Source organism: Gracilinanus agilis, chromosome 1 (assembly GCF_016433145.1).
Source record: "Gracilinanus agilis isolate LMUSP501 chromosome 1, AgileGrace, whole genome shotgun sequence".
Classification (NCBI taxonomy): domain Eukaryota; kingdom Metazoa; phylum Chordata; class Mammalia; order Didelphimorphia; family Didelphidae; genus Gracilinanus; species Gracilinanus agilis.
The window spans coordinates 202,616,743-202,629,272 of NC_058130.1; the positions used below are offsets into that span (position 1 = coordinate 202,616,743).

Sequence of the window (12,530 nt, forward strand, 5' to 3'; positions counted from 1 at the left end):
GAGAAAGTGACAAAACACAAGGAAATTTAATCTTTTATTCATTAAAGCCAATAAGCTTATGATTTGAGAGGGACTATAGTTATACTTCACCTCTAGGGGGTGCCCTTATTACACAAAGCATCTAGCACTAGACTGCTGTGCTCAATACTATATTTATGCAGCCAATTTCCACTAGAGGTTTATTTTAAAATTCATAAAAGGAAAGCCAGAGATTTGGAGAAATTTATTGCAGGTATTGAACATAGGATGTAAATCTGGTACAGTCTACTGGTAATGAAATTCAGTGGTTTAGGACCAACTGGGGAGTTGTTCCAAAATGTGGGCTCTGGTTATGGTTGAGGCCAACGTAGGCAAGCACCTATTCATATAATTACATGCCTGCAAGATAACTGGTAAAACAATGATCTTTAACAAGACATTAAGGCCATCTATAATAAGGCAATTCTACTGAAAAGAAAATGGAATTTTTAGCAATTAGAGAAAATGCTATTTTTTGCTAAATACTATAGAATCAAAGAAATGGCAACCAAAGCCCAAAGACATTAAGTAACTGGCTTGAGATCACACAGATTGTTAATGGTACAGTGGGAACTAGAATCCAGGCTTCTTGATTCATGATGCAGTGCTCTTCACAGACATGGTAAAAATAATAAGCACATGCATGCACATGTACACATACACACAGCTTCAAAGTTTTCAAAGCATTTATCATTTGTGTCTCACAATAACCATGTGAGGTAGGAACTATGGGTAATTTATGCACAGTTTCCAGATGAAGAACCAAGGCTGAGAGTAGGTCGATTGTGATTATGGTAACTATTAGACACAGGATTTGAACCTGGGTCTGCCTTTCTAATTCCAGACTCAGCACTCTTTCCATTGTATTATTCCGTTGCTTTAAAAACAATACATAGGTGAGATCATCAATAGACTTGGAAATAGAGTTTAATGGACTGTCAAAACACATTAATTTTTCACTAATATTTTTCCTTAAGATGGGTTATGAAATTGATCTCAAATGCCTAAACCACTAAAAGTAGAGCATAAGAGATGACAAAATACATGAAAATTTAATATTTTATCCTAAGGGAACAATGATGAATCTCTTCATTTAGACTAGGGCCCTGAGTAAGAGCTGTAAGAATCTAATGCTTTGGTCCTCCCCAGGCTATACATGTGTTATCATGCAAAACATATTTCCATATTGTTCATTTTTGTAAGTGAATAATATTATATAACTAAAACCCCAAAATATAAACTCAAATATAAACAAATGATAAATCACATGTTTTCAGCTGTATTCCTACTCTAACAGTTCATTCTCTGGAGGTGGCTAGCATTCTTTTCCATAAGTCCCTCAAAATTGTCCTGAATCATTGTATTGTTGTTAGTCGCAAAGCCTATCACATTTGGTCACTCCACATTACTGCAGTTATTTAGGTCTCGTAGGTCTTTCTAGCTTTTTGGAACTCATCCTGTTCATCATTCTTTATAATATAATAGTATTCTATCACCATCATATACCACAATTTATTCAGCCACTCCCCAAGTGAGGGACATCCCTTTAGTTTCCGATTCTTTTCCACCCCAGAAGGAGCAGCTATAAATATTTCTGTACAAACAGGTCCTTTCCCATTTCTTTGGTCCTTTTAAAAAATCAAGCCTATGGGTCTTGTGTTCCTAAAGGGGATCCAGCAATTATGCCTAATTTGGAACATTTTCTCAGTGTGAGGAGGTCAGGGCTATGCTGGATGGGTATTGCTTCCTAGTTATTCTTCAGTCTTAAAGATTTTAGGATGACTAATGGCCAAAACGAATGGTCCACAAAATTCTGATGTTAACAAACTGTTATACTTGGAATGTTTTGCAGCAAAGTTAAAACATAAAGCAACATGGTGCAATAGAAAGGGTAATGGATTCTTTGTTACTACTTTTGTGACCTTGAACAAGTCAATGAGCCTCGCTAGGCCTTAATTTCCTCATCTGTAAAATGAGGAGGCTGAACTAAATGACTCCTAAGGTATTTTATGGAGATGCTCACTGGAAGAGGTTAGATGGGTCTTTTCCAAAAATAATGTCAAGGATGGTGGAAAGCAGACCTAGGGGCAAGACAAAGTTGAATAAAAGCAGATTTCAGCTTGATGTTAGGAAAAAAACTACTTAATAATTAGAGGTATTTAGAAAAGAAATGAATTGCCTCTGCATGCAGTAAGTTTTCCTGTCAGTGGAATCTTCAAATGAAGGTCATTACTTACTGCAGAAAGGCATCCTGTTTTGGCAGAATTTGGGCTACAAGGACTCAGAAGATATCTTCCAAGTTTGATTCTATGAGTCTGAGTAATTAAAGTGAATAAGCCTATCATTTACAGCAGTGAGGTAAGCCTATAAGATGGGCTCTCTTCCTATAGTATTTTAACTCTTTCTTTTGGTCATTTTCAGAACGGAACTAAATTACAACTTCACTTAAAAAAGGATCATTTTGAGAAAAAATACACATGGGAATGCCTATCTTATGCATTTAGTAATGTTACCTCTTCTATTTTCATGGCTGAGTCAAAGAGAGTCAAGAAATTCCAGGTCAAATCAAATTATTGGAACTCTATTTTTGCTTATGTTCAAATCTAACCCAAATACAGGTGAGTATGTTTCAAATGTTTAAGTCAGACAGGAATTTTATTATTACAAGTAAACAACAAAGACTAATCATAGACTTGTATGAATCATCATAATTTTTTTGCTCTGTGTTTGAAAAATTGACAAAATATTTCCATATACGTGTTCTAATTTATCATATTAAATAGTTTAGACACACAGAACAAAGGGTTAAGAAGGACAATGGGAGATAAATGGGAATCTTGGGTGAAAATAGTAATGTGTTGAAATTCTCTCCATATTTGTCAATGTTAATTCAGAAATCCCTTGATACCAAAGCAAGATAATTCTTAAAGACTTGCTAGAAACAATTTCAAGACCAAAATAAATTTCTTAAAAACCAATAGGGTATAAATTCCAAATTATAGAAGATTTTCTAATCCTAGGTTTCTTATTCACAGAATTTAGGTCCTAGAGTTTTCCTTATCTTTGCCTTCTCATCACTAGAGATGAAAATTATTAAAATCTGGCATAAACCAACAACAATGACCAAATTCTAGGCCTTCCCATATTTCAAATACAAATCGATTCTGTGTACTTTGCTCTGAAAACTCATTATCTTGTCAAGGTTTCTTATGGCTTAAGTCCCTTAAGGGATGCCTTTTGGTCTTCCTGTTTTACTTAGGTACATAGGTACTCATACTCTGATACTAATCATAAAAAAAACTTGAGAAAAATGGAAAAATATTAGATTCTTGTTGGGGAGGGGAGATGCTGGGGGAGAGGATGAGAAGGCAAGAGAGTGAAAAGTCGTCAATCTCTTACCTAGTAAAGGACTAAGGCAATGATCAGTCAGGTTCCTGCCCAGATACCCATGCGGAAATGGTGAACAGGTAAAGGAATTTTGGTTTGGAAAGTTCTAATCTGCCCTTGGATACTAGTGGGGCAAGCCACTTAACTTATTTGCCTCAGTTTCTTTGTCTATAAAATGGGAATAATAATGGCTCCTACAAAAGGGGAGGAAGATATAATTCCAAAGATCATTAATCCATGTAATTTCCATGTCTGAGTGAATTTCTATCCCTGAATCTTTCTAAGGGTCCAGTAGAAGAATGATGAGAAAATATTACTACGAGGTTATTGGGAAGAAGTCAATAGACATCTATTCCTAAGTAGAAAAACTAAGGTACAGAAGGGACTTTTCCTGAGGACTATTATTCTCCCCCCCCAAATACTTACTGAACCCTCAATGGGATTTACTATCTACTGAAATAATTATGGGTTCAAGTCCCAGTTGTCTATTGGCAGAATTATTTTAGGTAAAGCACTGAACTTCTCAGAAACAAAGCCTACTTATATGGATATACTTTATATCTTATTTATGCTTCAAATGTATTCTGCATAGATGTAGAGGTATGTGAAGGTATGAATAGGTAAATGTGTGACTTTGTAAACTAATTAGGATACAAAAATGATGGGGGATGTTTAACAAAGGTTTATATTTATAACTTTATATTAACAGCTGAACAAGTGTACTGTGAGTTTGTCGATATTTATTAATTACGATAAAAATAAGGTGGGAACTATATACAAGATAGGAATAAATTTAATTTTTTTTGGCCCTTTCCTATTAGTTGGCTTTCAAAAAATAAAACCTCAAAGACGTAGCTGTTTAAATAAAGCTTCTATTGTTTCCAATCTGGTAGCTGCTACAGCTGCTTCATGCTCAGTCATTTAGCTGTTAATAAATGACGACTAAGATAAACAAAATTTAGGTAGGTTCAACAAAACTTCCATCACTATACTAATCTTTTTAAAGAGGCCCTCAATGTGCTGTACTTTTATGGCAGAAAAATACAAGGTTATTTAATAAGCAACAGTGACCTTGAAATAATTTTCATTTGAATGACAAAGAATCAGATACTTGCTCCAGTCTGACTCTGACTGGAGTGCTTTTTGATGCTGCAGAAAAGAAAATTCAGTATCACCAGGAAAATGGGCTGCTTTCAATCCCAATGCATAACGACCAGCATTGTACTTACTGGCAAACTTGACAGGTGACATCTGACTGCAGTCCGCCTGTGAAGATTTGGTCGATGATGCAGTTACAGTGGTTGGGGTTGTTGGCCTTTTTCCCATTATCGTCACCTAAAAAGAAATAAAAGAAAGGAGTGTGTGAGTTCAAAGGGACAAAATAATCAACAGTTCCCATTTAAGGATTTGTATATTATTTTTCCCCCATAAATGCATACTATTGCTAAGAGCTGCATATCTGAGATGGAACAGACACCTAATAGGAAATAAAGCTGGTAAGAGAAACATTTTTAGAAAGACATTTAAGGAATTTTTTCTATTTTAATTAGGAAGAATAAATTAAAAGTGGCTTATTTTAACTTCACGAGGATGAGTTAAGTCCAGTGTTTAGTTAGCTTCTTCTCATTTCTCTAGGATTTCTTTTTTCTTAGCACAAACACTAAGATAACGGAATCATGTCACTGTGAAGAGCTTTCAAAATCCTTTCTCAAGGACAGAATGGTTAAGTACTATTTACTAAGGAAGAGACTGCCTAACCTGGGACATCTTAGCTAAGATTGGATATTCATATGACACAATAAAAAAAAGGTAATTATTTCAGAACAGGTTTCAATCAGGTGAAGAGGATGTTACCCTAAACCAGTCAACAATTCTCTGACCCTTCAGATAACTGATAATAGAGATAGGGACTGAATTTGTGAATTTATTTATATAGGGAACTCACATAAGGAAATTTCCTCTAAGAATGCTGGTCTGCAATTTATATTTAAGGAAGTTGTCTAGAGTACTGAGAAGTTAAGTCATCTGGCCCAGGGTTACACAGCCAGTATGCTTGTTGTTGCTCACATTTATTTAACATTTTAAGGTTTGCAAAGTGTTTTTTATTTGACCTTCACAGCAACCCTGTGAGGTAGGTTTTTTGTTGTTGGTTCAGTGGTTTCAGGCATGTCTGCCTTCCTGACCCTGTTTGAGGTATTCTTGGCAGAGACACAACAGTAGTTTGCCATTTCTTTCTCTAGCTCTTTTTCCAGATGAGGAAACAGAGGCAAACAGAGTTAAGTGACTGCCCAGGGTCACTCATTTAATAAAGGCTGGATTTGAATCTTTAAGATGTCTTCCTGACCTGGCACTCTATCCACTGTTCCATCTAGCTGCCCGGAAAATATATGTCAAAGACAAACTTGGATCTTGGCTCTAAGACCAACTCTCTATCTGTTATGCCACACAGGTCCATTGTGTATATTCCCGGCCCCATAACCAGAATGGTACCAAATATACCCTTTCGGTTTCTCTATACTAGTTTGAGAATGACAGACATATTTAGGTATCAAATTTATAGTGCCTAGCACATAGCAGTGCTTTAATATTTATTTGCTTGTTGGGTTATGAAAGTTAAAACACCTGGACCATGGGTAGCATTTGCCTATTGATTTTAACAATGGAGAAAAATTCTGATGTCTTTATTATAAAAAGTCAATTCTTCTATATTTCAAAAACACAAATTTGTTTCAATTTTGGGCAGATTTTGAGTAGCTTCTGTGCAATTTCTTCTTTTTTTTTTAAACCCTTGTATTGGTTCCAAGGCAAAAGACTGGTATGGGCTAGGCAATGGGGGTCAAGTGACTTGCCTAGGGTCACACAGCTGGGAAGTGTTGGAGGCCAGATTTGAACCTAGGACCTAGGATCTCTAGGCCTGGCTCTCAATCCACTGAGCTACCCAGCTGCCCCTGCAATTTCTTCTTCAAGCAATCAGTGAAAATGTAGAAAATGGCTGTACCTCATGATAACTAATTAGCTGGAACCCTTCCAAGGTCTATATCTTACAGGTGAACTTGAGGGCTCTACCATAGTTAAGTGCTGCCCACCACCCCTACCCTTGAGGGCAGTGGGGGCCACTATTCATTATAGTTACATATTTGGAATCCACTTAGCATGTATCAGACTGTGCTGTTTTTATCAGGTTCCAATCTTTTTTGGGTCACTGATGAAGTTTCTAAATGTTGTGCCTCTAATCATGCCAATTCTCCCATAGTATTGTGTTAGTGGGAATGCAAACAAATGAAATTGAATTACAGTAGAACTAACTGTATAGCATATACATTTAACAGAGTTTGAGAGGTGAGATGCTTCACAAGCAGAAATTTAATTACAGTGGGGTAGAAGACAATGGAAAACTATTTCAACCTATACTAAACAAAAATATTATATACATGTCTAAGTAATGCTTTGGAGGTAGTAATGTGACTATACTGTTACAGTGGCAAGCTCTTATCTGATCATCAGTTAGGAGGAATAAGGTGAGGATGTCTCATATCTATTTCTATAACTAATTCAGGGATATGCTAACAATGGTTTTCTCATTTTGTACAATAGTTCCATTCTCTTAGAAATGTACTTTTTTGAGAAACTGATTTTGGAATGCATTTTTGATGGTTATAGGCAATAATACCGTGGTTAAATTTCCACCACTACTCTCATTAAGTGCTAGGAAAAGTAATTAAAAAATAATAACCCTTCCATCTAAAAGAACCCCAAAGCATTTTATAAATTGATACATTTTCACAAATGATAACTTCACCCACCTCCAGACATATGTTTTATGTTCACAGTAAGAAATTAAACTCTGAATAAATTATTATTTCTTTTTTGTTCAACTTTTAGTGCAGATATTTAAAAGGACCAAGTTATAAGTTTTCATTACAAAAATTTCCTTTTAATGTACACATTCAAGTTAAAAAAAAAGAAAACCTAAATTCAACAGTTCATTACAGATACAACTTAATATCAAATTTAGGTGGCTCAAATTGTTATTTAATTGCTTCTGGGAGTATCTGGTAGTGCCTTTGCATGCATGTCTCAACACTCTCCACCCCACACCGCCCTGAATATAAACACTAACCACTGGCTAAAAACAAGTAACTTAGCCATCAAAAGACTGACTTGAAACATGACCATCTTTATGGGGAAATAAGAGTTCATAGACAGGGCTGGCAAAGAAAAATATCTTATTCCCTTCAGTTTAATACATTCTGACACAGATACCTCAAATTGGGCCCAGTAACTGGGACCTTGAGGCCAAGAGGGGGTAAAAAAAAGGCAGTATTTGAGATCTGAACATTTCCTTAAATCTTTTATGCTAAAATGAAACTCATGTAATTAGGTTAAACACATAGGTGACTCATGATGTAGTTACCCCTCTTAGGCTATGGTTTTAGAATCATCTTATGAGTGTAATGATCTAATCTTCTGGGTATTTCATAATTAAATCCCTTTGGATGAGATCCAAAACATTGCTTTACCCAAATACTGATCTATAGTGAATGGTGTTAAAAGGTGATTTGAGTATATACAGTTTTCTATTGATGGCTTTTTCTGGCAACCATAGGAAAGCAATAATGTACTACAACAGCCAAGCCAGGCTGTTGGTATTTTGCTTGGTACACATTAAAATGCACTGAAGTCTTTCATAGTTCCCAACCTACCAGATGAATCACAGATTACTAATCTTATGAATGTAAGCTCCTTGAGGACAGAGGATTATTTTTATTTTTATATACCTAGGCCTCGCATAGCATACAGCATTTAGTAGGCATTAGATAAAATTTTGATTTGTCATTGTGACTTACTTTCCAAGTGGTGAGAGGGGAAAAACATATAAACAGTATTTAGAATTAATCTTTCTAGTTAGAGAAAGATATATCTTTAAATGGAACTTACTGGGATCAGGTAAGAGGATAAACAAACATGTTGATTCAAAGAAGTGAATCATTTTAATAAGCATTCATGTTCTTCATGTCTAAAATAGTTTCGGCTGGATTTAAGTATTAATAAAGCAAGGCAATACAGCTCTCTTTAAAAAATCCTAAGACAATCTTATCACAAAAGTGACAGTCTTCTTATATAATAGACTCAATCCGGAGTAGTGTGCTCAATTTTGAGAGCCATGTCTTAAAGAGAGACCTGGAAAACTACAAATGTTTTCTAGAAAACAGTGAAAAAAGATGGTGAAAGGAATGTAAAATCCTAATAAGGAACAGTGGACAGAGCACAATAGTAGAAAAATGAACTATTTTGTGAATCAGAGGACTTGGGTGCTACTCCTAGGTATGCCAGTCACTTAAGTAATTTCTATTCATTTTTAGCTCTCATCTCATCTGTGAAATGGATAAGTTGAAGACCTTTAAGAATTGCCAACCCCCTACCCCCTTCTGATTTTTATGTGCTACATTTTGTAGGGAGAAGAAAAGGCTATAAAACGAGACATACAATAACTATTTTCAATTAGCTGAAAGATTGTCATTTAGAGAAGGAGGTAACAGTTTAACTGAAGCTATAAGGAAGCAGAAGATGGCGTCATTTAAGGAAGATGTATCTGACAATTAAAGTTAGCCAGCAATGGAATGAACGACCTTATAAAGTAGTTAGTGTACAATTGCTAAAGGCACTCAAGCTCAAGGAGATTATCATTAAGGTCATTTTCACAATTTTTTAAAGATAAAACCTTTTTAAAAAATGTTATAAAAATTAATTTTTACAAGCATTTATCATCTTTTTCTACCTCCCTTCCCCATATACAATAAAAATTTAAAAACCTTCACAAAAGTCATGTGTAGTCCATCAAAACAAATTCTCAAATAGGACAAAGCCAAATATACATGTGTTATTCTGGATGTTTAAGTGCATCACCTCTCTAAGGGGAGGTGGGGGGTAATTCCTTGTCAGTTTCCTGTACTCCATAATTCATCACTGAACAAATCAGAACTCTAAAGCCTTTTAAAGTTGCTTTTTTCCATAATACTATAGTAAAATGTGTAAATTGTTCTTCTAGTTCTTCTCACTTTACTTTGCATCAGATCAGTTTTGTTTATCCCTCTAGTTTGGAAGCCTCTTATGATATAGTAATATTCCATTAAATTCACATACCATTTGTCATTTGTTTGACATACTATAAATTTCCAGTTTTAGAGCTATGACAAAAAAAAGAGTTTCTAGAAATACTTTTATATATACAGGTCCTTTTTCCTCTTTCTTGCACTCTTTGAGGTATAGGTTTAATAATGGTAAAGCTGGATTAAAGAATATGCACAGTTCTGTAACTTTTGTAAAAAAAAATTTGAAAAGATTTATTAAAAATATTTTTTGAGGGGGCAGCTGGGTAGCTCAGTGGATTGAGAGCCAGGCCTAGAGACGGGAGGTCCTAGGTTCAAATCTGGCCTCCAACACTTCCCAGCTGTGTGACCCTAGGCAAGTCACTTGACCCTCATTGCCTACCCTTACCACTCTCCTGCCTTGGAGCCAATACACTGTATTGACTCCAAGACGGAAGGTAAGGGTTTAAAAAAAAATATTTTTTGATTAGTCCTCATTTTAAAATTATAAAATAACTCACCTAATTAGGGGATTTCTCATTAAAGCTAATGCCCTTCATACCTAAAATAGATTCCCTATAAATATTTTAAGAGATACTGAAATTTAAGACATTTTCCAGGTAAAAATCTGACAATGGATAAACTTGACACTTCTGGAAATAATACAAAATAAAAAAAAATTACCAAGTATTTTCCTTCATCAATCACTAAGCATTTATTAGATGCCTACTATTTTCTTGGAAATGGGTACTCTTTTGGAAGTTACTATTCCAGAAGAGACTGGGGATACAAAGACAAAAGTAAAACACATTTTTTTTTGCATATTTTGATCATTTGTTTATTTAAAAAATAAACTGAAACAATGAAATAATCATTTACATAAAACAAAAATGCTTATTTTAAAAAAGGCATCAAAATTTTCGTTTACCTTCTCTACTTTTAAAACAACTTTATTCTCCTCAAATGAAGAAATTGTTTCGCCAGAAGTAGATGGGCTCCTGTGAACTGGAGAAGCTGATTCAGTTCAGCTCTAAAAATGAGAGGCTGTGACATTTGCATGTTTCATAGTTTGGAAAAAAGAACATAATCTCCTACCCCTAAGCTGAACTCTAATCTTGACACCAAAAGCCACTCAGTTCACTTTTAAAATGGCAATTTGTGACAGAGAAGCAGCATTATTCCAAAAGGATTCTAAAATTATATTATAGTTCGAACATCTTTGATAAAAAGTGTAGCCAATAGACAAATAACAACTATAAGCAGTCTACCTTAATCACCACACTCATCTGTGCAGAATGACCAATACAAAGAAAACTGCAGATTTGTTGGGCCTTAGACAGGTCCCTGTTGAATTCCTTTAACAGACCGCCATTATTTCCACATGAGAATAGAATCATTCCCTTTTCAATTACTCAAGTCAATTAGGCTCAGTGATAAGGGGGTCTCAAAACAATATGCTACAAGCTTGTTCAGAGTTAAACAGAAGGCCATTTCCAACCCACATTACCTCCCTCTTCCCCAACAACATCTGGAAGGAAGGAGGAAGTGGGATTAAAAAGCATTCTGCCACCTATTCACACCTGTTAGTATACAACAGAAACTGAAGTGTGAAGACAGAAGGTATAGTCTTTCTGAAAATAATAAATTACATAAACTGTTCTGTTGTATAGTGAATCTAATTCAAACATTTATTCCCTGTTAAGAGTGCTCTCTCCAAAGAATAGTTTTTCAATGTGGATCTTTGACAACAGTTTGGAAGCTATAAAATGGGGCAGAAAAATACAAGCTAAATTTTTGGAAGGTATTTTTCCAAGAGAAACCATCTCCTACATTCATTACATTTAGTATTTCTATCTTCCTGTATCATATTCTTTCAAGTTCTTAAGTTGAAGAGGAAAATAGCCAGGTAGTGCTAGAGTGGCTTGTCATTTCTTTCTCTAGCTCTAAGGCAAACAGAGTCAAGTGACTTGCCCAGTGTCACACAGCTAGTAAATGTCTAAGGCTAGAACTGAATTCAAGAAGAGGCTCCTTGACTTTAGGCAGTGGCTCTCCAACTACTGTGCCACCTAGCTACACCCAGAAGGCTTTGTTCCAAACAAAAAAGATTTTCAAGGATCTTGGGTTGGTCTAGTTTTTGTAGGAACAACAACAACAACAAAATCAGTTTATCCTAGTGAACTAAAAAAAGTAAAAAAAATCCCATACCCATCAAATAGCTCACATTTAACATCTTGGGTTAATGGCCTCATGTTATGACTAAACTGGAAAGGTGTTTCTTTTTGGACAAAGTTTATGGGTGATTGTAATATTTACATCTGGAAAAAGCAAATGCCAAGTTTTTAATGCAATATGTATTATGATATGATATCTGATAATGATAACTGCAGACCTACACATATTTCAAAAATGCATACCCTAAATATATTTTGCCAGAATAACCTCAATTATTGTGGTTAGTATTATCTGACACAAATGATACACTGAGAAAAGGCTGATATAAAATTTAAGTTTTATCAAGATTAAGCCATTTCAACAATTTAATAAGTATTTTAAAGCACCAGATAATTATACATGGTTCAAAATTCCCTTCTTTTGTTCAAAAATAGGCAATTTACAAGGAACACAGGAACTGTAAATTTATATCTGAAAGGAAATGTAGAGATCATCAAACCCCACCCCTTTATTTTACAGATGAGATAACTGAGGACCAAGGAAGTGTGGTAACATACTCAGAATTCTATTCATTTAAAATGTCTTGAAAATGTTAATATATCATTTGTAGAAGCAAGTGATGTGTACCCTCTGGTTTCCTGTGATCACAAACCCAATATTATAGCTTGGTTAGTGAAGTTGCCAATACATTTTGGTTGCAATGCTTGCAAGAAAATGGAAGAAAAAAATACTAATTAAGAAAACGGTATTTGAAACAGGTTTAACTTCAGGCCTGAGGCACAGACCATGTCAGCTCATATTATTAATATTTTCATTTTATTTACTGAAATTTGTATCACTTGAACACAGTTATTTCATTAGAGT

The 12,530-nt window shown here is 34.9% G+C and overlaps 1 protein-coding gene across 2 annotated transcripts in view; it reads right to left on the reverse strand.

Moving 5' to 3' along the window:
• USP22 (ubiquitin specific peptidase 22) overlaps positions 1 to 12,530 on the reverse strand; it is a 160,628-nt gene that overhangs the window by 15,276 nt on the left and 132,822 nt on the right. For both annotated transcript variants that reach the window (XM_044659829.1, XM_044659824.1), the window contains one exon: positions 4,635 to 4,740. In XM_044659829.1, coding sequence (XP_044515764.1) covers positions 4,635 to 4,740 — 106 coding nt within the window. The remainder of the gene's footprint in view (positions 1 to 4,634; positions 4,741 to 12,530) is intronic.